This window comes from Panthera leo, chromosome A1 (genome assembly GCF_018350215.1).
Source record: "Panthera leo isolate Ple1 chromosome A1, P.leo_Ple1_pat1.1, whole genome shotgun sequence".
NCBI classification, from domain to species: domain Eukaryota; kingdom Metazoa; phylum Chordata; class Mammalia; order Carnivora; family Felidae; genus Panthera; species Panthera leo.
The window spans coordinates 162,937,766-162,962,356 of NC_056679.1; the positions used below are offsets into that span (position 1 = coordinate 162,937,766).

A 24,591-nucleotide genomic window follows, 5' to 3' on the forward strand; every position below is an offset into this window, starting at 1 on the left:
TGATTCTGTGGACTTATATTTCATTCTGGGATTCACCAATCAGATTCACAACTAAATGAAATGGTATATTCAAGCCATAGGGATATTCGTAAGAAATCTTGAAGTGCTTAAAGAAATACCACCAGTAGATCAAATAGCCCTCAGAAGACTGTGGAAATCTCTCTGACAGGAGCCTCCAGGAGGGATTACTGACACATTATTTATATGCACCTGAGGGCAGTTATCAGTATAAGAGTAATCCAATCAGAAAAGGTGGTACAAAATTTGTTCCTGACTTTAATTGAAATAATCAGTGACACCACAGCCTTGGAAAACATTCTGATCAGCATCAGCCACTGATCAATACTAATTTGGATGACAGAATTGCCCAAAACTTCATCTTTTTAGCCCAAGGTAGAACATACACTATTGCTAATACTTTCTGTTTTACTGGATTAATAATTCAGGCTAATTAAAAAGGTAAATACAGAAACTTAAGGAGAAATCCATCTTGTTTTCTAAGGTAGACCATGAGGGCCAAGGGATTTATTTAGCTGGTTGGGGCCAAGATCTTGCCAGCATGGTTGAGGCCAGTATTGCATGTGGCCTTATCCTTTGTTTGGACTTTTGTTGATATTATCCTTATTTAAACACTGTAGGAAACTGAATAAATTTAGTCCCAATCTCTTGATTAGATTTATCAGAACAGCAAACAATATGGCAGATTCATGGAAAAATATTGTCATTATGGCCCTTAAAACAGCTATGTTTTGAGATTTTGGCCTATGTGCAGTCTGACAATCGTGTTTCCTGTTTCATAAAATCTACTCCATAATAGGCTGATAGTCAAAATTTGTGCATATTTTAACATTTGTTTTTTTTATTTGGCCCACGTGTTTTATGTTCCTCATTTCTTTCCTTTCTTGTTTTTTTTTTAATTTTAATCAAAATTTCCAAATTAATATTTTTTTACTTTTTTTTAATTTATTTTTTTATTTTATTTTATTTTTTTTTACTGTTACTGGTTGCCCTAAAAGTATTTGCATGTATCCTTGGCTTTTTACAGCATAAAATATATGACAATATTCATGACTTTCTCATTAATGCCAGAATCTTAAAATATTTAATACCAATTGCAACCTCTTTTGGAGAGCCAATTCTTAATATCTAGTAACTGAAGATGTACACAATAGCAATTCCCTTTTAATGTCTCAACCTAGATCAACTTTTACAGATCTGCACAAGTAGACACATACAGCCTTTTCACTATGGCATTGTTTGGAAGAGTGAAAAGTTAGAGGTAACTCCATGTCCATTAATATGATAATGGATAAATAAACAGTGGTGTTTTCATAAAATAGAATTCCACAGCATTAAATAGACAACAACATGAATGGGGTAGATGTAATTGGAAATGAAAGTGGGAGAAGAATATATGCAAGAAAATGTATGAATTTTAGAAATAGATTGTCCACAGATAGGCTTATAAGCAGTAAAAATATACAAACTTGTTTGGGAACATTGCACTCTAACTTTAGAATAGTGGCTATCTATAAGGAGTAAGGAAGAGAAGTGAGAGAGGGAACAGTGTAGAAGTAGAAAACAAGATGAAGCCAAGAAGGTACATACCAAGACATATAATAATTAAAATATCAAAAATTAAAAACAAAAAGAATCCTAAAAGCAGCAAGAAAAAGCAACTAGTTACATATAAAGGGTAAGGGAAACCCTACAAGGCTACCTGCTGATTTTTCAGCAGAAAATTACAGACCAGAAGAGAGTAGCATAAATATGCAAAGTGCTGAAAGAAAAAAAAAAAAAAAAAACTTCAACCAAGAATACTTTACCCAGAAAATTTATCATCCAGATATGGTGGAAAGAAAAAGAATTTCCCAAACAAAAGTTAAGAATTCATCACCACTAAACTAGCCTTGTAAGAAATGTTAAAAGGATTTCTTTAAGTGGAAAATAAAAAGGCAGAACCAGAAGGAATTATAAAAGGAAAAAGAATTCACTGGTAAAAACAAATCTTTTTTTTTTTAATTTTCTTAATGTTTTATTACTTATTTTTGAGAGCAAGAGAGACAGAACATGAGTGGGGGAGGGGCAGAGAGAGAGGAAGACACAATATCCAAAGCAGGTTCTAGGCTCTGAGCTGTTGGCACAGAGCCTGACACAGGGCTTGAACCCACAAACTGTGAGATCATGACCTGAGCCAAAGTCAGATGCTCAACTGACTGAGCCACCCAGGTGCCCACAAGCAAATGTATAATAAAACTACAGATCAATCACCTATAAATCTAGTATGAAGGGTAAAGACAAAAATAGTAAAATTAATTACATCTAAAAAATTAGTTAAGGGATTCATAAAATTTAAAAATGCAAAAGCATATATATAGAACATAGAAGGTACAGAGTAAAAATATTGTGTTTTTAGAATGTGCTCAAATTAAAGCAACCATCAACCTAATACAGACTGTCGTATACTTAGGATGTTATATATAAACCTAATGGTAACCACAAACCAAAAAACTATAATGACATATAAAAAAATAAAGTGAAAGTAATCCAAACATAACACTAAAAAAGTCATCAACTACAGGAAGAAAGGAACAGAGAAGAACTATAAAAATAAACAGAAAACAATAAACAAAATGGCAATACTTTTTATAGGTAATTACCTATCAATAATTATTTTTTTAATTTTTAAAATATTTTTTTAATATTTATTTATTTTTGAGAGAGAGAGAGAGAGAGACAGAGCATGAGCAGGAGAGGGGCAGAGAGAGAGGGAGACACAGAACCTACAGAAGGCTCCAGGCTCTGAGCTGTCAGCACACAGCCTGACATGGGGCTCCAACCCACAAGTTGTGAGGTCATGACCTGAGCTAAAGTTGGATGCTTAATCAACTGAGCCACCCGGATGCCCCACCTATCAATAATTACTTTAAATGTAAATAGTCTAAATTTTCCCATCAAAAGACACAGTGTGACGGAATCTATCAAGAAAACACTTATATGTTGCCTACAAGAGACACATTTCAGACACATGAAAAGATGTTCAACACCACTCATCATCAGGGAAATGCAAATCAAAACCACAATCAGATATCAATCCACACCCGTCATAATGGCTAGAATCAATAACACAAGAAATAACAAGTGTTGGCAAAGATGTGGAACAAAAATGAACCTGTGTATGCTGTTGATGGGAATGAAAACTGGTGCAGCAACTGTGGAAGACAGTATTTTTTGAGGTCTTCAAAAAATTAAAATTAGCATTAGTTTATGATCAGGTAATTCCACTACTGGCTATTTATCCAAAGAATACAGAAACACTGATTCAAAAGGATATACGCCTCCCTATGTTTATTCCAGAATTATTTACAAAACCAAATTATAGATGCAGCCCCTATGGGTAAAGAAGATGTGATAGAATGTGAAATATGATGGAATATTACTCAGCCATAAAAAAAGAATGAAATCTTGCTGCTCACAACAGTATGGATGGAACTTGAGGGTATAATGCTAAGTGAAGCAAGTCAGTCAGAGAAAACAGATACCATAAGATCTCACTCATACGTGGAATTTAAGAAACAAAACAAATGAACAAAGTACAAAAGGGACAAAAAAAACCCAGACTTTAAATACAGATACCAAGCTGGGGGTTGCCAGAGGTTGGGAGAGGAACATAGTGAAATAAAGGGGGATTAAGAGTATACTATTGCGGGGGCGCCTGAGTGGCTCAGTTGGTTGAGCGTCCAACTTCGGCTCAGGTCATGATCTTGCGGCCAGTGAGTTCAAGCCCCTCATTGGGCTCTGTGCTGACAGCTCAGAGCCTGGAGCCTGTTTCAGATTCTGTGTCTCCCTCTCTCTCTGACCCTCCCCCATTCATACTCTGTCTCTCTCTCTGTCTCAAAAATAAATAAACGTTAAAAAAAATTAAAAAAAAAAAGAGTATACTATTCTGATGAGCACTGAGTAATACATAAAATCACTGAAAAGAAAAATAAGATAAAATAAAATAAAACTTGAGTAAATGCTATTACTCCTGCTTTATGTTTATTTGAAATATTTCCTAAATGCATATAAGAAAACTTTATATAAAAACTTCAAAATGAATACAATGAGCTGAAAAGGTCTACCTGCGATTTTAGTTGCTGTGGTGCGTGTTAATACAAACTGATTTTCTATATATATAGGCAAAAATTCAGAAGCTCCAATAAGAACTAAAGATTCTGAAGCTTTTGTCAGAGCTAGGCATATAAATACTGGATTCTTCATCAGAACCTGAAATAGAAATAAGTCATATTCAAATTATTTTATGTTGTTAGGTAAAGAAAAACAGATTTATTCACTCATATGTTAATGAGCAATCAACAAAATTTTACCTTTCACAATCTAAACTGGAAATGCATTATTATATGTATAATATATATACGTATATAATATACATATATATATTGCATATATATATATAAAATGTGCATATATATATATAAATTTGCAATTCACCAGTATACAAATACTGCTAAAGACATGTAGTGTTTAAACCATTTTTATTTGTAATTCTACCTCTAAAATTTTTATTTGTAAGTCTGGCCGTTTGCTAGGAAACTTAAAGGAAACTAGATGCCATTAACCAGATGTCTAGAATGCCCCTTTACTTTTATCTACTTTTTTTCCTTAACAAATTTTTTTACTTAACTAAAAAATGAAACAAAGATAATTTAAGCAACACTCAAGGAAAATCACTAGTATTACACACAATTAAGATTCTATAATATTTTACTCCCGGGAATTCCATACAGAGTAAAGTCATTTAAATTCTGCATTTTAGTCAATTTTTTGGAACTTACTGAGAAACCTGACAAAGATGTATAGTCATGGTTTACTATTACCTATCATACTACTACACTATACATAGTAATTAACATGACAATAATTAACATTAAAGTATTAATTTTCAAACAGATTTCTGTATTTCCTATATATGTACATATCTTTGAAATTTTCAGTGGTGTTTTATTTGTATATTCTTAAAATAACTTAATTTTTTTTCTAGTCCTAAACACCACTTTTTTAATCTAAACATATTCTGTATATTAATTTAACTCATCTTCTGAGTGCTATCTAACTTTACAAAGTGTGATTCCACCATACTCATCCACTCCCACAGCATTAAATGCTTAGGCTCAGTTCCACTCCCACTGTCACAAACAAGGCTACATTAAACATCCCTGTGCATGCACCATCAAGGACTAGGGTAGAACGCCTTTGGAAATACATACTCTAGAACGGGATTGCTAGGGCATTGACATTTAGTACATCATTTCTCTAGAATTTTTTTCCCAAAACAATCCCACCATAATGTAAGAGAGTTCTATTTTCTTCATGTAGCAACTTATACTTTTTATAAAATCCATTAAAGCAATATTTTCAGTTCCACATTCCCTTCCAGAATTTTGCCATTCTCTCATCAGGAGGCAATGACCTTGGAAAAGTCCTTTATGACTGTCTCAACAAAGCATGTGATGCAGCATGACTTCTGATGTTGGGTCATAAAATGACAATCTGACTTCTGCTATGTACTCCCTCCCACTCTCTTAGGACTCTGGCCTTGGAACTCTTTCACCATGTTATAAGAAAGCCCAGATCAGATGGAGAGGCCATCTGTGGGTATTTCAGCAAACAACCAGTACCAAAAGCTAATATTTGAGTAAATAAGCCTCCAGACGATTTTATTTTCCAGACTTTACTTTAGCTGACAAGTCGATCTGAAAGGGATAAGCCATAGAGTACCTTAGCGGCTCAGTGGGTTAAGTGGCTGACTTAGGCTCAGGTCATGATCTCATAGGTTGTGAGTTCCAGCCCTGCATCAGGATCTGTGATGGCAGCTCAGATCCTGGATGCTGTTTCCTATTTTGTGTCTCCCTCTCTCTCTGCTCCTCCCCTGCTCACACTCTGTCTCTCTCTCTCTCTCAAAAATAAACATTAAAAAAAGTATATTTGAAAGGAGCAAGGCCTGACAAAACTGCTGATTAATGAACAAAATCATGTTTTATTATTTTAAGCCACTAAGTTTTGGGGTGGTTTGTCATGTAGCAGTAGATAACTGGTACACCCCACATAATCACAAACACTTGATATTATTAGCTGGCTTTTAAAATTTAGCCATGCTGATGGAGGTGAAGCAGTGCCACAATATGCTTCCTTAAATTCAAATCCAATTGAGCATTTCTTCATGTAATTCATAGCTATTTAGGATTTGTTACTGTGTGCAAACTGTCTATTCATATTTTTATTAGGCTTTCTGAAATTCCTACACAGATTTTCCAATAATTTGTTCATTCTAAATACCAATCTCTTGTTGGGTTGAAAGAACTGTCACTCATCTTTTAACATTGTCTACGGTTTCCTTCATAGAACCGAAATCTTTGATCCATAAATTTTTACTTCGTATTTTACAATACTGCAAACTTGTTTAACCTTTCCTACCTCTATGTCACAAGATATGTCTTTCACGGTTTAGCATTAACTGTGTTGTTTTTTTCTAATCACATTTTATTAACCTAGAAATCACCTATGTGTATGATATGAAATAGAAATCCAACTTCATTTCACCACACAGAGAACCAAACTTGTCATCACATCTACTGAGCAACTATCCCTGCAGTGCCTATTCTATCGCATGGCAAGTTCTTATATGTATTAGTCTCTTATTGAGTTCTATCTTCCATTCCACTGGACTATACCATGGTTTTATAAGAAATGGTAGTATGTATTAGATATAACAGGCAGAATAAGGAACAGAAAACCTAGCTTTTATCTTGGCTCTGCAATTGATTTTTGAAACAATAATCAGCAAATAGCAGTCTCTACGTATCTTATTTTTAGGCGGTATTTTATAATACACAAGAGTACACAAGAGTAATGGCATTAGAGTCAGGCATGTGAGAGGTTTTTATATTCTTTTTTTGAGAGGTTTTTATATTTTTAACTTCAATTCGGCCAACCCTATGTGTCTTTTGTCTGTGTGCATGTGTATCCAAAGATATACATGTCTTTGGAGAAATTACTCATCCTCTTTAAATTACTGGTTCATCATCTATAAGATAGAAATGATAATATCTATACCTCCAAGTGATCAAGAGAATTGAATATATGTAATAATTTAATTTCTGCCATATAGAAGGTACCCAGGAAAGAATACAAATCATTTTCATAAGTTATAAAATAAGAAGGTCACACTAGATTATTAGATTTGTTGTTGCAAACTATGGTGTGCTTTAAGTCATTTGGAGGGTATAAAACACAGATTGCCAGATCCTACTTTCAGTAGGTCTGGAGTAGGACCTAAGAATTTGCATTTTTAACAAATTCCCAGGTGATGATGATGATGATGATGTTGGTGGTGGTGGTGGTGGTCTAGGCCCCACACTAAGAACCACTGTACTAGATAATTTTTGTGTTTGGACTCTTTAGAATTAAAATGAACAGACTCATAGTTTAATCCAATTGATGAAACTTATTATAATGTTACACTGTAAAGAGAGAAAGCCAAAAACACTTTCTAAGTAGCTGAATAATTCAGCACTCATAAAGAAACAACATCATTCAGACTCAAACAGCAGCTTATCTTGTCTCCATTGCTTTGTCTTAATTGCTTCAAAGGCCCAGATATTCAGTTTCTTTCTGTCAGCTTATTGTGTCTATATCTACTTCTATTACAGCTACTTAGTATATTCTCTCTCCATTTGCTTCTCTGTCTCAATGGCCTTTTCTCATTCATTTTCTTGATGTCAATTTATTAAAGCTCCCTTCTGATCATTTATACTCTCTTAAGAAAGAGAAATTAGTCAGTTTATAGCAGGTTTCCTGATTGGATATTTTTCTCAAGATATTTGATAAGTTTTTGGGAAATCTAAAGATGGCTGTCTTGGGCTCAAGTGCTGATCTCAGACCTAGTTTTAACTAGGACATTTAAACTACATCATATAGAACATGGCAATTAATGCACAACACTACACTTCTGGGTTTCTTCAGAAAGGGCTGTGGGCGCTTTATTCAGAAAGAACATGTGAGCATAGCAAGCAAACACTCAGAATGCAAATGACCTTTCCAATAAAATGTCCAGGCTTTCCTTTTTAAATAAATAAATAAATAAATAAATAAATAAATAAATAAATATTCTTTTCTTAAATATAAATATGGGAGGCAAAGAAAAAGGCCAGACATACAAATCAGTATTCAAGGAATTTCATGTAGTAAACTCAGGCTTAATTATGGTAGATGTTGATATACAAAAGGAGAAATCAAATTAGTTCTTTACAGTAGTGGATAATTTTATGCAACAGCCATATCTTGTAGTACTGTGGCTCTCAGCCCTAGTCCATTACAGAGTTGGTCTAAAACCAAGGTCTTTATCATACCAGAGGAGGTTCATGTTGGTCTGGGAGGTATGATTTCAAACTAGACTAGGTACTCCTTAATGTACTTAGAGTCTGAAATAAGGACAGGATCAGCAAAATATAAAGTATATGGAAGAGTGGCCACAGACAAGTAGACTAAGGTTCAGGACAGGGCTCGAGTAACAGTGGAAAGAAATGTTAACAAGGAAACTAATGCAGAGCAATGATGCAAGAGAGGAAAGAGTTCCTAAAGACTCAACCAAGGTTCATTGGAGATGGGGTGTATAATGTCCCAATTAATTGGGGAACTTTTTCTTCTATGTGGTAAAAGCATTAATCTACTTCCTACCCTAATCAAGGCAGCATGACAAGAAACAATGATCTTGCCAATAAAAGGCCTTCGTGTCTACGAGCAAATAGGAGGAAAACATAAGCTGAAGAGGACACCAATAAACTTCCTTGAACTTCTCAAGTGTTTTACTGATTACTTAACTTCTCCCTTGCTCTGGTCTTCATTCCTTATGATGAAATATCTATAGTTAGCCATAGAAAGTAATGCTTATCTTTATTAAATCTGCCAATAAGAGTACAATATCTCATGTAGAGAATGCTGTTTTTTTCAAGTTTAAAAATGTTTCAGCCCTCTATCCTGAAATTTCACTCACTCTCCTTCCACACCAATTTATTTGGTCAAACCTAGTAGACAACTCAGAGACTGAAACTAGTATATTATGTCCTGACATAAACATAAGCAATAAATACATTTTTAAAAATTATGTTACTTATGTCAAATGTAAATTGATTTTAGTATCTATAATAGTAATTTACTTGCTTTCCAAGGAAATTCAGTATTTTGACTACCAATAGAATAATATCTAAATACTTTGGATCCTAGCTTCCTTTGATAGATTCTGTCATCCACTTACAGTCAAATACAAACAATGAATAACACTTTATATTTGTTTGGTCTTTATCGTTCAAAAAGTTCTTTATTATCATGATAGTCATTGACACTTCTTTGTTCACTGGAGTTTTAGTATGTAAATGTCTTCTCTGTTAATAAGGTGTGAAACTTTAGGTAGGAGATGAAGAAAAAGAAGGTAAAAGTGCTGATCTCTCTACTCCATACATTTAAAAAGTTTTCTCCTATAAAATCTTATTCCTTGGGGTGCCTGGGTGGCTCAGTCAGTTAAGCCTCCAACTTCGGCTCAAGTCATGATATCACAGTTCATGAGTTTGAGCCCTGAGTCAAGCTCTGTGCTGACAGCTCAGAGCCTGTAGCCTGTTTTGGATTCTGTGTCTCCCTCTCTCTCTATTCCTCCCTCCCTCCCTCCCTCTCTCTCTCTCTCAAAAATAAAGATTAATTTTTTTAAATTTTATTCCTTACCTGCTTCCAGCCAGTCTTAATTTCATTTTTTTCTTTTCCCTGACTTATTTCCTAATTTCCAAGCTTTCTCTTTTTATTCTTTTAAAATATACTTCTAATCTATTATATTCTGAGATCTATAGACTATTATTGCTCTTAGTCATTTTTCTTTCTGTTCTTCAAGTTAATGCCATTGACTTTTTATTTATAACATTTCACCTCATGGATATTATAACTTTATAAAAATGTTAAGTATTTTGTCTCTATTTTAGCTTGTTATCTTTTATTCATGCCCATTTTTTCTATTTGTAAATTTTTTTTTTATTTTATTCATTTTTGAGACAGAGAGAGAGAGAGACAGAGCATGAACAGGGGAGGGGCAGAGAGAGAGGGAGACACAGAATCGGAAGCAGGCTCCAGGCTCTGAGCCATCAGCCCAGAGCCCGACGCGGGGCTCGAACTCACAGACCGCGAGATCGTGACCTGAGCTGAAGTCGGATGCTTAACCGACGGAGCCACCCAGGCGCCCCTCTATTTGTAAATTAAAATTATCTTTACTAACATTTGAATAAAACTATTATGTTTCCTTAACTGATGAATTTTCTAAAATATATAAATAAGGAACAGCAAGAAATAGGTAACAGTAAAGAGAATTCATTCTAAAAATAGCCACTTCTCTGGCTTTTAATTAAAATTTATGATAAAAAGACTTGTTTAAAAAATCTATGTCTAGAAAATCAGGAGATGTGTTTTTTAACTAGCTGTTAGTAGTCTTATGATGATGGTGATACATTTCACTGATTGGAATAATTTGCTTGCTGGAATTATTTTATGTCATTTCTTATATTAGGAGCTTGTAAACAGACATTGAACTTCAAGCAAATAGTACCAATTAAGTCTCATGAACCAGGAAGTATTGAACTATAGGATTAGTAATGCAGGAAAACAATAGATATTTATTCCATCAAATTTTTCAATTAGTCTTTTAAATTTATTTTCTAGTTGATAACCCACTCTTATCAAGATAGAAAGAAAATCTTAAGAAGTTTTCCCCTGTATTTTTGGTGTACTTTCCTTCCCTAAACTAAAATCAGAAATATCTCAAGAAGGCATTCATATTTATTATGTATTTATTGAGTTTTTATTATGGGCTATGTGGTAATCTATACACCTTGCATTCCTATGAAGAAGGTACCATTATTGCACCAGTTTTTTAGAGGCTCAGAAAGGTTAAAATACCATATTTCATGGACTCTAAGATACTATCAACAGTAAGAAACACCATTATTTTATGTACCACCAAGAAAAAAAAAATTACTGCCAATGACATAACAATACAATGCTTTAAGGAAAGTCCTATACTATGCAGATATTAGTTTCACCAGCTTTTGAAATATATTAGATCTACTAAGAAGGACTTGCCAATTTTTCCTGACTCAGTTGCACAGTTCGGCACGTGGTAGGCAGTCCTTTATCAGGTATCTTAATAAAAGAACAATAATGCTATCTCCTTTAGCAGCTTTCTTAATAAGAGAACAATAATGCTATCTCTACTTATGGGACTCCTTTACTTAAGTTTCATAAAACACTTGGATGTTATTTGCAAGAAAATGTGAACTAGCGGTCATTCGTTCAACATCAAATGTTTGCTTTACTAATATCAAAATTATATTCTGTTGTTGTTTCTTTCTAGATATATAATGACTTCATAACTCAATGCTTAAATACTGCATCATCTTTTTGAAGAGTTAACCCAGCGGTTTCGCCTACTATGGACAGTCCCACTAAAGTATATAACTTACTTAAGGTAATGATAATATGAATGGCCATGACCATTTTACCCATACTTAGCCAATATCTACTTAGCCAATATCTACTATGTCACAATCACATGCTGCTTTACAGTTATTTCGAGGCTCCATCAATTTAATACCAACCCAATTTTAAATATGCTAAAATGTAAAGGAAAAAAGTGTGTCTTAGAATCAAAGAAATATGGACATTTACATTAGGTCTCACCATTAGTGAGTGCTATATAATATCCCTGCTGGGTAGTCCTACTAGTGGTCAGGCCTACTAACAGATAAGAACCTATGGATGAGGAGAGATCTGATGTATCATTAGCCTTTTACCTCTTGGATAACCAATAGAGCACAAAGAGAAGGATAGAGCTTGCTCTCTCTAAAACTTTTTACCAAAGGAGAATAGGATGCTACTCCTCAGGGGTCAGCATCTCTAGCATCTCATCTGACTTTTGGGCTTAGATGAAAAGTAATAGACCCTACTGAAGAAAATCTCTCTGCCTAAAAGATCTACAACAGGCAAGCATAAACTCACCTTTAGTTCCACTTTCTACTCATTTCCAGAAAGTCATATCATCTCTAGCCCCTGCCTGATAAGGGGTTATAGCCATTATCCACTGCTCAACTCCACTCTTCCTTGCATGAATTCTTTAATAAGCTGCATTGCTTACTTAAATGACTCATAATTAACCACCAACCTAGCAGAAAACACTGCCTGACTCCATTATTATCAGAGAAGACATGCCCTACTTTAATTTCACCAACATGGCTTGCTCCGTAGCTACATCTTACTAAGAAACGGAGCTTTGGCAGGTGCTACCCCATGAAATAAGGCAAACAGTGGGATTTTTTGTAATCTACTAGGCTTCCTAAAGTATGGCGCATTATCCCTGTTTTCTTTCTGAAACTCAGCCTGGTACATTGTTAAAGGAAAGAGCATAAGATACATAAGCTTTCTGTTGGATCCTAATATTACATGTCCATATGTAGGCTTTAGAACATCTGTTAGAACATCTGTTTCCCCATATTTTAGGCTTTAATTTCTTTTCTTATAAAAAAAAAAACAAATTAATGCATATTTATTTTTAAGAGAGAGAGAAAGGCAGACTGCAAGCAGGGGAGGGGCAGAGAGAGGGGGAGACAAAGAATTGGAAGCAGGCTCCAGGCTCCGAGCTGTCAGCACAGAGCCCAACACAGGACTCAAAACCACAAACTGTGAGATCATGACCTGAGCCAACAAAGTCAGATGCTTAATCAGCTGAGCCACTCTTTAATTTCTTTTCTTTAAGGCCCCAGAAACTCAAATCATGTTGACATGTGGAAGGTTTTTTCTTCTTCGTACACAATTCATTGTCAGTAGCCCCGTATTTTATAAATGCCAAATAATTCTTTAATTGGTTCTTACAATTGGGTCTCATATGAATAAAAAAATTACTATTTATAATACCCAGAGAAAACCTCCTATAACACCCAAGTCATACTGCCTTTTCAACTCTTACCCCACTGTAATCCATTTTTTACCCAAAGTCATGTTTTAAAGTTCTTAAAACACTATTTCCTTACCTATATGAGTGACTACCTATTGCATTAAAACCAAAATCTAAAGTTCTTACCATGCCCCACAAGGACCTTTGTGACCTAGCCTCTGCTTACTCTCTAACCTGTTATTCGTTCATTCTCCCCACCAAGCAACTATGCTCCAAATACACAAGGCTTCTCTGAACTGAACATTCTTAAAACTTTGCTGCTCCAAGATGTTTCCACATGTGTCTTTTATGCCTGGAATTTTATTAATGACCATTCTTCACATGGATAACTTCTTCTCTTGCTTTAGGGTATTCCATTTAAATGCTCCCCATTCAGTGAAACCTACATTATTACCCCATAACTAAAGTACATTTTATGTAGAATTTTCCCTACACAATTGTTAATCAGTTGTTTTTAATCTCTGTATTTTTTAATGTTTATTTATTATGAAAGAGAAAGAGAGTGCAAGCAGGGGAGGGGCAGAGGGAGGGAGAGAGAGAGAATCCCAAGCAGGCTTTGCACTGTCAGCACAAAGCCCAACATGGGGCTAGAACTCACGAACCATGAGATCATGACCTGAGCCAAAATCCAGAGTTGGACGCTTAACAGCCTGAGCTACCTCTAATCTCTGTATTTTTAAAAATCTGAAACCTACACAAGAATATAAGCTCCATAAAGGCATAGGTGTTAGTTTCCATATATCCTCAATATAATTCTGCCCACAACATAAAGAATACTTATGAAAAGGAGAAGAGAAAGCAAATTGAATGTAGAATCACTACTTAGAAGTTTGTTTGTTTTTATTAAACCCACTATGTCTGTATTGTAGGCCTTGTTTCTCACCTAGAGAAGCAAAGAATTTTTCTCCATTTGAAACTGAGATGAAATAATTTCCATAAAATACGATGTTTTCATGAATATTTGTTAACTTCTAGAGTTCTCTTCTAAGTCATTTAAACATAATAAAAAGATGTTAATACCTATAAGTCTTATGTATTTCTTCAGGAAAAGAACAAACACAAAATAATACAAAAGTAAAATTAAAAGAAAAGGTAGAAGGAAAAAACTAGTACCATCCTCTGACACTAGCCACATTCCCGGAAACGTCACTTAGGTAAGGTGGGTCCTATTTGCCATTATCTGTAAAATGAGTAAGTTAATTAAGGGCTTAAGTCCCCCTCAGATTTAAGTTGAACACTTTACGGTTATTCTTTTAAATCCACTGTTAGAAAATATACAGGTCAACTTAATTGGCTTGTTCATGTAAAATATTTTACTTTACCCAAGTATTAGCAAATAAATCCTTGATACTAGTTCCAAGTTCCTTATCTTTAAACTTGTTGTCAAACGGATGAAGCTGTTTACGTTTCTCAGCTTTTATCTTTGCTGTACCTATAGGTTAACAAGTAAAAGAATCTTATGACACATTCAAATAATTAAAACATATATACAAACATACGCACACATCTTAATAGTTTTTCTTGAAATGGCAAGTGAGCTATTTTTGAACAAGCTAAAGTCGATCTAAGTAAAAAGCACATTCTTCTAAAACAGTGCTGTCATAAAGAACATTCTATGATAATGAAAACTTGTCGTAGCCGTACTGTCCCATACTGTAGCCACGAGCTCTATGTAGCTATTAAATACTTGAAATATAGCTCCTATGACTGAGTAATCTTAATTTACTTTGAAAATTAAATAGCCACACATGGAAAGTGACTATAGTTTTTGACAACACAGCCCTAAAATGTAAAAGAGTCATCTTTGACATTACTAAAAATATTTTGTGCCAATAAAATGTACTACCATTAGGAGAGTATTTGATTTCTCTAATGTTACATGTATTTTTTAGTGTTTCCAAAAGAATTTTAATAGTTATTACTTTATCTTACAATAATTCTTTCAGGTGGTACATGTATTAAATAATGCTAGGTAAATAGATTTAAATATATTTCTTTTTAAAGAAAACTTATGAACTCTACCTTTTTTAAAAAATGACAAGAAACAAAAATATATACTAATGAAAGTTTGGCACATAAATAAAATAGTATTTGGCAACATGAAGTTTCATGTGTTCAAATAACACTAGCATATGTCATATCTCCATGACAAAAAGAAAAGTAGTTCAGCCATATTCTGAGAACGGGAAATGGGGGTGGGACAAGGAACCTACTGTATTTTAACTTAATGAATTACATTTTTACAGTCACCTCCTACACTGTGTGGGAAGCATGACAATGGTATTAATGTTATCCATGCAGTAAGTGAGACAAAACCGAAATAAATCCACCAACTCCTCAGCCACTTGTGATGATCATCAATGTCTTCAACACTTTAACAGAGAAAAATTAAAAATTTCAACTTTGTGTATTTCATTACAAAGCCATAATCAAACAGAGAGAAAGAGAGAGGGACAGGGAAGGAGGAAGGGAGGAACATCTTGTGTTAATTTGTCCCTATTGTTTGTTTTGCTGACTGTGACTCCTCCAGTTATGCAGGTTTCTTTTACCCTACAAGATTCTAATTTTTTTTCTCTTTTCTTTCTTTTCCCATGTCCACTCAGGTGGCACAAGTAATTCTTTGTTCCTTTTCAACTTTTTTTGTCGACAGAAGCTATGCTTTTGGAATATTACCCCTTTAACTCTTACCTATCCTTAAACATCATTCCTGCCCATTTAAATCATGCACAACCTTTAGGGCAAGCCTGGCCTTTAAGGTGTGCAACTAACCTTTTATCCGATATCTAACCCTTTACATTACATACACTTGGAAATGCCTTTCTTACAATTCCTTCTCTGAATCAACTCAGATTGAGTGTTTATCACTCTCCTGGTGATCATACCTAATCACCCATAGTACTCTTTGTTAGCCTTTATCTTCCATTTTCCCTGCAGCTTTTTCTTGGTCTGCATTGGCAGACTTTGCAGTAAGCAGGGCAGGATGGGAATGTGAAGGATCCTGTGTTGATTTTCTCTTTTACTCACTGTTCATTTTGCAATTTCAGCACTATTTGTCTTCAGTCATGCTAAGGCCATGATCTTGCAGAAAGTTTTCATAGTTATAAAGTTATTTTGTATCATTTAGGTAGAAGATTTGGAGACGTTCATTACCATACAGCTACCACTGTCTTCAATTCCACAGACGCATAAGACCTTGTCTGACCATCCATTGTGGGACAAAACCCACATAGTTAAGAACCACAGTTTTGAAGGTGCTGGTTTCTCGCAGGTAATTCTATTTGTCAACAGTGACCTGGTGAGGAGCTTGCATATAGGCTCTGTCTTTCACAGAAAGTGGAGAATATTCCCAGTTTTATTTATTAATGGGCTAACTCCTTATCCATTGTTATATTATTAAGGGATACAAGTTCCGACTTGCAATACTATTAGGTTGCAATCTTGAGTTCCATTATCAGAGAGGTATATATATCTGGACATGGTATGCATAGAAAGTTTCAACTCTAGATTTTCACTAAGATTATGTGTTTCCTCACTGATTAAAATATTTAGAATTTTTTTTCTCTTTTTACTTTTGAATCCAGCTATGTATTGTAACCATATGCATTATGCTATATATGATTATTACCTATCTGTAAATAATTGATAACCAAGAAGACTGAGGAAAATAGTCAGAAAATGTAAGCAAAGAATTTAATAGGTGCCATATATATTAACAGATTTTCCTCTTACTAGAAATAATTGATTAAGAAGTAATAATATAAAGATTCCAAGCACATTACTAACAAAATAAATTACTAGGAATAAGCTTAATGGAATATTTTCAGTAACAAAATTCCTAAGACTTTATTGAATGGCACAAAGGAAGAGCAGAGAAAATAGGGCAATATATACCATATTCTTGCATAGAAAAATGACATTTATTCCCAATTTGATAAGTAAATTCAAGTATCTCAAATCAAAATGCTTTCACTGTAACCTGAGACTATTAAGTTTATCTGAAAGAGTAATTTTGCAGAAATAGCTCCTGCTTTTTGGTGAATAATACTGAGGAAGGACTTACCCAACCAAATAGCAAATCATATATAAAGTTGTAGTTATTAAAACATTGTAGTACTGGCATGAAAATAGAGAGAGAGATCAGACAACGGATTAGAGAGACAACAGATCAGAAGGAAACCTATGTATGCAAGAAATTTAATTTATGATATAGATGGTGTATAATATCAGTAAAAAATAAATTGATTTAAAAAAAAAACCACACAGAATGATCCATAAATGTCATCAGTACAATGGGATATCCCTTTGAGGGGAAAAATAGAAGCTTTACCCATTTCCCATATTATATAAAAAAAAACAAACTGAAATTGGATATTACATTTAAATGTGCAACTAAAACCACACAAGTACACTACAAGAAAAGGAAATTACAAGCCAATATCCCTGATGAGCACAGATTCAAAAATCCTCAACAAAATATTAGGAAACCAAATTTAACAAGTCATTAAAAGGATCATACACCACAATCAGTGGGATTTATTCCAGGGATGCAAGAATGGTTCAATATCTGCAAATTAATCAATGTGATACACCACAGGAACAAAATGAAAGATACAAATCATATGATCAGGTCAATTGAAGTGGAAAAATCATTTGACAAAATTCAGCATTCATTCATAATAAAAACTCTCAAGAAATTGAGTAAAAGGGAAAATGCATCAACATGACAAAGGTCATCATGACAAACCCATAAGATCAGGAGTAACACAAGGATACCCAATCTCCTCACTTTAATCAACATTGCACTGGAAGTACTAGCCAGATCAATCAGGGAAGAAAAAGAAATAAAGGCATTCAAATCAGAAAGGAATGAGTAAAACTATCTCTGAAGATGACATGATAGTAATAGAGAAAACCTAAATACTCCATCAAAAAGTGTGGACAATACCAAGACATGACTCCATTCTATCAAGTCAGCTATTTCTGGATAAGGGCACAGAGTAAGTGTGGACAATACCAAGACATGACTCCATTCTATCAAGTCAGCTATTTCTGGATAAGGGTACAGTGACAACTGTAGTTGTCATACCACAGATTTTTTGTCTTATCATATGCTCCCTTGTCAGATGCAATATTGTGGTATATACATGCAATTGACTATTTTTTAGCTTTAAAAAGAAAGTATTTTTACCGGCATATGCCACGGCATATGTTCAATAACCTTGAGGTCATTGTGCTAAGTGAAATAAGCCAGTCACAAAGAGACAAACACTGCACAATTCCACTTATATAAGGCATATGAAGTAGCCAAAATCTTAGAAAGTAAAATGGTGATTTTCAGGGGCTGGAGAGAAGGGGATAAATGGAAGTTATTGTGCAATGGATATAGAATTTTAGTTTTGCAAGATGCAAAATTTCTAGTGAACTGGTGCATAACAGTGTGCACATAGTTAACACTACTGTACTAACTAAACACTTAAAAAAGGCTACAGGGGCACCTGGGTGTCTCAGTCGGTTGGGTGTCCGACTTCAGCTCAGGTCATGATCTCGCAGTCCGTGAGCTCGAGCCCCGCGTCGGGCTCTGTGCTGACAACTCAGAGCCTGGAGCCTGTTTCAGATTCTGTGTCTCCCTCTCTCTCTGACCCTCCCCCATTCATGCTCTGTCTCTCTCTCTGTCTCAAAAATAAATAAACGTTAAAAAAATTTAAAAAAAAAGGCTACAATGATAAATTTTATGTCATTTGTTTTCTCCACAATTTTTCAAAAAAACCATATGCAGAATTAGTAATAAGGTTGTCTTTATAATGTTTTCAAACAATATATTGCATTTCAAATAAAGATAAAAGTGTATTTATATGCACATAAATACACGTATCAGTCACATTCACGTTTTTCTTAAAAATATGGTACAACAAATTAAAAATATATGTTTATAGGCTATACATATCCAATAAATATTTTATATCATATAAACAACAACAAAAAATGAAATAAAATGACTTACCTAATAGGAAAAGTATTGTTTTCAGCCCCCTTCATAAGGGGTGCTCCTATCACATAAGCCAAAGAATATCCAAGTATTAATGAAGCGTCCATTAAGCCTATGAAATGAATACTGAACATCAAACAACTACATAAGCCAGTTCTGTCATGATAAAAATTACATGGTTGAAATAGATTACTTCTGAAAGTTTCATAACTAACTTTATTAGTTATGAGAAGCAGAACTGAGAAGCAGAACCAATAGGATATTGAGAGAGAGATTATAAATAATTGGCTCATGCAATTGTAAGGCCTGGCAAGTCCAAATTTGTAGAGTAGGCTGGCAGGCTGGAAATCCAGGTAAGAGTTAAAGTTACAGTAGTGAGTCCATAATTAAGCCTGAAATCCATAAGATAGACCAGAAGGCTGGAAAAACTCAGGCAGAGTTTCTATCTAGCAGTCTGGTGAAAGAATTGCTTCTTTTTTGGGAAACCCAAGTCTTTCCTCTGAAAGCCTTCAACCGATTGGATAAGGCTAACCAACATAATGGAGGGTAATCTGCTTTACTCAGAGTCTACTGACTGTGTTAGTCACATTTAAAAAATATAGCATAAATGTCTATACTGGTGTTGAAACAAATAAATGGTTGCCGTAATCTAGTGAAACAGACACATAAAATTAGCCATCCTGTATTTCATCCAATGCATAAATAAAGAAACTTAGGCAAGTTAATTATATAATTCACTGTATCTTATTTAGTCTATATATTTAATGTGATATAAATATATTTATATTTAATATAAATATAAATTTGATATACCTGATTTCACTTTAATTTGTGATAGCTTGTATCCTTCACCCTGGCAGCTATGGTGGCAGGAGGTGGAGATACAGTAAGTTTCTTTCTGCAGTGTGTATGTGTACATCTCAATTAGAACCAAAAGTAAAACAAACAGATTTGTTGCCACCCTCAGCCAACACTAAAAAATCACTGCAAAATTTTTCTAAAAGCAAATATACATATGAAAGTCAACTATTTTAATCTATTGACATAATTTTCCTTACTTCCAGTGGAAAAAGCACTATTTTGGTGCAAAATGCTATTTTCTCTTAAGTCACCTTCACAATATATATTTTGTTAAATTTCTAATTTTTAAAAAAAATATGATAGGTAGACAACCCTGTCCAGACAGATGATCTACCAGGGCCAGGAGCTATTAAAACATAAGGAAATACAGATTATTCTGAGATATACCCCTGGGTTATTTATTGTAGGATACCATGACATAAAACACTGGAAACAGTACTACATTGTAGTCAATTAAATAGCACATCACTTCTCTTCTTGATGGGATGAACAAGATTATATTTTCATTAACTTCAAAATATCTGAGCTCCCCAAAACAGATGAAGTAAGTTAACGTATGCAAAAGGCTTAGTACAATGGTGATGATGATTTCAACACTGAATCTAGCGCTGAGGAGGTATGAAACAATATTTCTATCTCCTTACGAACATGATGGCAGCTGCTTCCCACCTATGTCCCCAAAGCTTAAATATACAACTATGCAAGCAATTCAATATAATAATTTGAGTTTTTTTTCCCTGGAGAAATGAAACGCAGCCTATAAAGTTTGATATTACAAACTATGTATATATACATATATATATAAAACATATAAATGTTATATGTATTATATATATATTAGACACACATATAAAGAGTATAGATTTTATTACTTAAGACAGTATGTATTTTTCCAATTTTTCTTTATCTGTTTGATGACTTTCAGATGACTTGTCTACAATTCCAAATCTCAAGCAACTCCTCAGAATTAGGCAACTCAATGTGATTTTGAGGTCAAACATACTGTTATTATTTATTATAATATTATTATAAGAGCTAATAATTAGCACTTCCATATCAGCTTCAACATGTACACCAAGATATAAAAGCTCAATAAAAATTCAAAACGGGTCAATCATATTAGAGAGGGAAAACAACTTGCCTAGATAAATGCCAGCTGAGTGTGTGGCAACACTGTTGTCAATAAAGACTCTTCCAAGGATATAAAGAGGCATGCCTGCTATTCCCTGCACAGTCTGCCCCAGGATGAAGGAAGCTATGTATTTTGCTTGGAATGATGGTGAGACTTTCCTGCAAGTCTTGATGATCTTCATTTCTTGGCAAGTATCTTTTGAAAAGATAATTTTTTTATTAAATCAGTCAAAAGTTACACATACAACAAATATGCAGTATCTCTCATGAAATATTTAACCTTTTACAAAGCTATTTCCACCAGTATGCTTTTTTTAGTTAACATTTAATTTACACTGAATGTAGCCATTCTACAATCAATCACCATATTCTCTGAAAAACACAATTATAAAAGGATATTTGTGGGAATATTGGGAAAGATACAAATATTATAAACCACATATAAATGTGTAGGCACAATTACATGTATATACACAATTATGTGTAAATATATGCATACACACATACACACACACACACACATACAAAACACACATACACACATGTTCCTCTTAAATATGGCATCTGGTAGGTACCCCTGACTTTTGTCCCCAGGAAAAAAATATATATCTTAATTATACTACAAATATATTCTACAAATTAATACATTTAGCCTACATATTTACATTGTACAAATGTAATAAATACATAATAAATATATGTGAATGTTATATAGTTCACATACTGATGATATATCAACATATTTAATATACAAATTATATAGTATATATTAAACTATATTTAATATTATTTATTTAAAGTATAAGCACACATCATAAGCATACCTTTAAATATCATAAGCATGTATATACACATACATACAAACATGGACACATCCTCATGGCTTTTTCCACCATGCCTTGCTAAAGTCCAGTTTAAAGTTATCAAAATGGGTAAATTCATTTTAACATTTTTATAGAACTATACACAACAATAAAGTACCCAACACAACAGTGTCAGAAATAGCACTATGAAACCTCAAAATAGACTTCTTCTACTGGGAACAGCAAAAAGATTGTGGAATAAACTTATTAAAAAATGAACAAAGTAAAGAAGTCACTAATCTCTTCAGATTCCAAGTACTATGCAGAAGGGCAGCTCCCATTTTGAAATGGTAGGAGTACCTTCAAAAAGGTGTAATCTTTCTTTTTCTGTTTATTTATGTACTTATTTCTGCTTGTGTGTATGTGTGTTGAGGTCAAAATAAAGGGATTAATTAAAGCATACTGTGGAAGACATAAGGAATTACCAAAGTTCTCAAGAGATTTGTAATATATATGAAAACTGACAAAAGATAAACAATTATCCCAAAATATTCTTTCTTCTTCCTATCCCTATCTCTTAAATGAAAGGGTATCTGATCATGAGAAGATGAGAGACAGGCACATAAATGTTAGTATGGAGCTATAATTAATTAGCTTAATAAACTTGGTAATATAAATAGATACAGATGGATGGATGTACACACAAATATCACAGTCTATTTTAAATTTCTAGAGGAAATGGTTTAAATGAATAGTAATTTGTTGTGTCTTTTATAATCTTACCTTCAGGGTCTGCACTCAATTGATAACGTCCATCACTAATGTATGGAAAAGCAAAGAAAAGTGAGCCAAGTCCTACTAAAAAGGAAGAAAATGCAATCCATCTTGGTATGTTTCCTCTCCCTCCATAGTGTGATATAAATAGTACTATCAGGCAAGATGAAATATCATAAGTCAAAGATAACACTAAATTTTCACTGGTCCCCAGATGATTCTCCTTCTGAAAAGTGTCAATGCTTAGATCTACAAGACCAAACACAATACCTAAAATGTAAAAAGAAAAAAAAAGAAAGCCATAGTATGCATTTAAGAGACAAAAAAGAACACCATTATAATCATTACAAAGCAAAACAATTTACATTAAATTTATTTTACATTATTCTGATTGTTTAACCCTATAAGCACACGATCCATTTTCTAAAATGCTAACAGACCTTAACCTCTAAGAAATACTTAATAACTGAATTTTTGTACCTATTTACTGAAGAATAGTGATTTTTTACTGATATTTATTGTATTTATTTTTGAATTTTTTTCCTTTTTTTTAGAGTGGTTTTAATTTTTTTAATTTACATCCAAATTAGTTACCATATAGTGCAACAATGATTTCAACATTGCCCTTAATGCCCCTTACCCATTTAGCCCATCCCCCCTCCCACAACCCCTCCAGTAACCCTCAGTTTGTTCTCCATATTTAAGAGTCTCTTATGTTTTGTCCCCCTCCCTGTTTTTATATTATTTTTGTTTCCCTTCCCTTATGCTCATCTGTTTTGTCTCTTAAAGTCCTCATATGAGTGAAGTCATATGATATTTCTCTTTCTCTGACTCATTTCACTTAGCATAATACCCTCCAGTTCCATCCACATAGTTGCAAATGGCAAGATTTCATTCTTTTGGATTGCCGAGTAATACTCCATTGTATATATATATACCACATCTTCTTTATCCATTCATCCATCTACAGACATTTGTGCTCTTTCCATACATTGGCTATTGTTGATAGTGCTGCTATAAACATTACGGTGCATCTGTCCCTTCAAAACAGCGCACCTGTATCCCTTGGATAAATACCTAGTAGTGCAATTGCTGGGTTGTAGGGTAGTTCTATATTTAATTTTTTTTAATTTTTTAATGTTTATTTATTTTTGAGACAATGCGAGAGACAGAGGGCAAGCAGCGGAGGGGCAGACAGAGGGAGACACAGAATCTGAAGCAGGCTCCAGGGCCTGAGCTGTCAGCCCAGGGCCCAACGCGGGGCTCAAACTCACAAGCTGTGAGATCATGACCTGAGCTGAAGTCGGACGCTTAACCGACTCAGCCATTCAGACACCCCTATTTTTAATTTTTTGAGGAACTTTCATACTGTTGTCCAGAGTGGCTGCACCAGCTTGCTTTCCCACCAACAATGCAAAAGAGATCCTCTTTCTCTGTATCCTCGCCAACATCTGTTGTTGCCTGAGTTGTTAGTGTTAGCCATTCTGACACGTGTAAGGTGGTATCTCATGGTGGTTTTGATTTGTATTTCCCTGATGATGAGTGATGTTGAGCATTTTTTCATGTGTCGGTTGGCCATCTGGATGTCTTCTTTGGAGAAGTGTCTATTCATGTCTTTTGCCCATTTATTCACTGGATCATTTGTTTTTTGGGTGTTGAGTTTGATCAGTTCTTTATAGATTTTGGATACTAACCCTTTATCTGGTATGTCGTTTGCAAATATCTTCTCCCATTCTGCCGACTGCCTTTTAGTTTTGCTGATTGTTTCTTTCGCTGTGCGAAGCTTTTTATACTGATGAGGTCCCAGTAGTTCATTTTTGCTTTTGTTTCCCTTGCCTCTGAAGATGTGTTGAGTAAGAAGTTGCTGTGGCCAAGATCAAAGAGGTTCTTGCCTGCTTTCTTCTTGAGGATTTTGATGGCTTCCTGCCTTACATTTAGGTCTTTCAGCCATTTTGAGTTTATTTTTGTGTATGGTGTAAGAAAGTGGTCCA

General features: G+C 34.1%; 1 protein-coding gene across 4 annotated transcripts in view; it reads right to left on the reverse strand.

Annotated features, from left to right (window-relative positions):
• The window catches only part of SLCO6A1 (solute carrier organic anion transporter family member 6A1), a 93,950-nt gene that overhangs the window by 60,813 nt on the left and 8,546 nt on the right, over positions 1–24,591 (reverse strand). For all 4 annotated transcript variants that reach the window (XM_042944513.1, XM_042944512.1, XM_042944511.1 and 1 more), the window contains exons 2-7: positions 22,610–22,870; positions 21,034–21,219; positions 19,047–19,143; positions 15,296–15,417; positions 14,368–14,477; positions 4,125–4,269 (exon numbers count right to left, since the gene is read on the reverse strand). In XM_042944513.1, the coding sequence (XP_042800447.1) occupies positions 4,125–4,269; positions 14,368–14,477; positions 15,296–15,417; positions 19,047–19,143; positions 21,034–21,219; positions 22,610–22,870 (921 nt within the window). The remainder of the gene's footprint in view (positions 1–4,124; positions 4,270–14,367; positions 14,478–15,295; positions 15,418–19,046; positions 19,144–21,033; positions 21,220–22,609; positions 22,871–24,591) is intronic.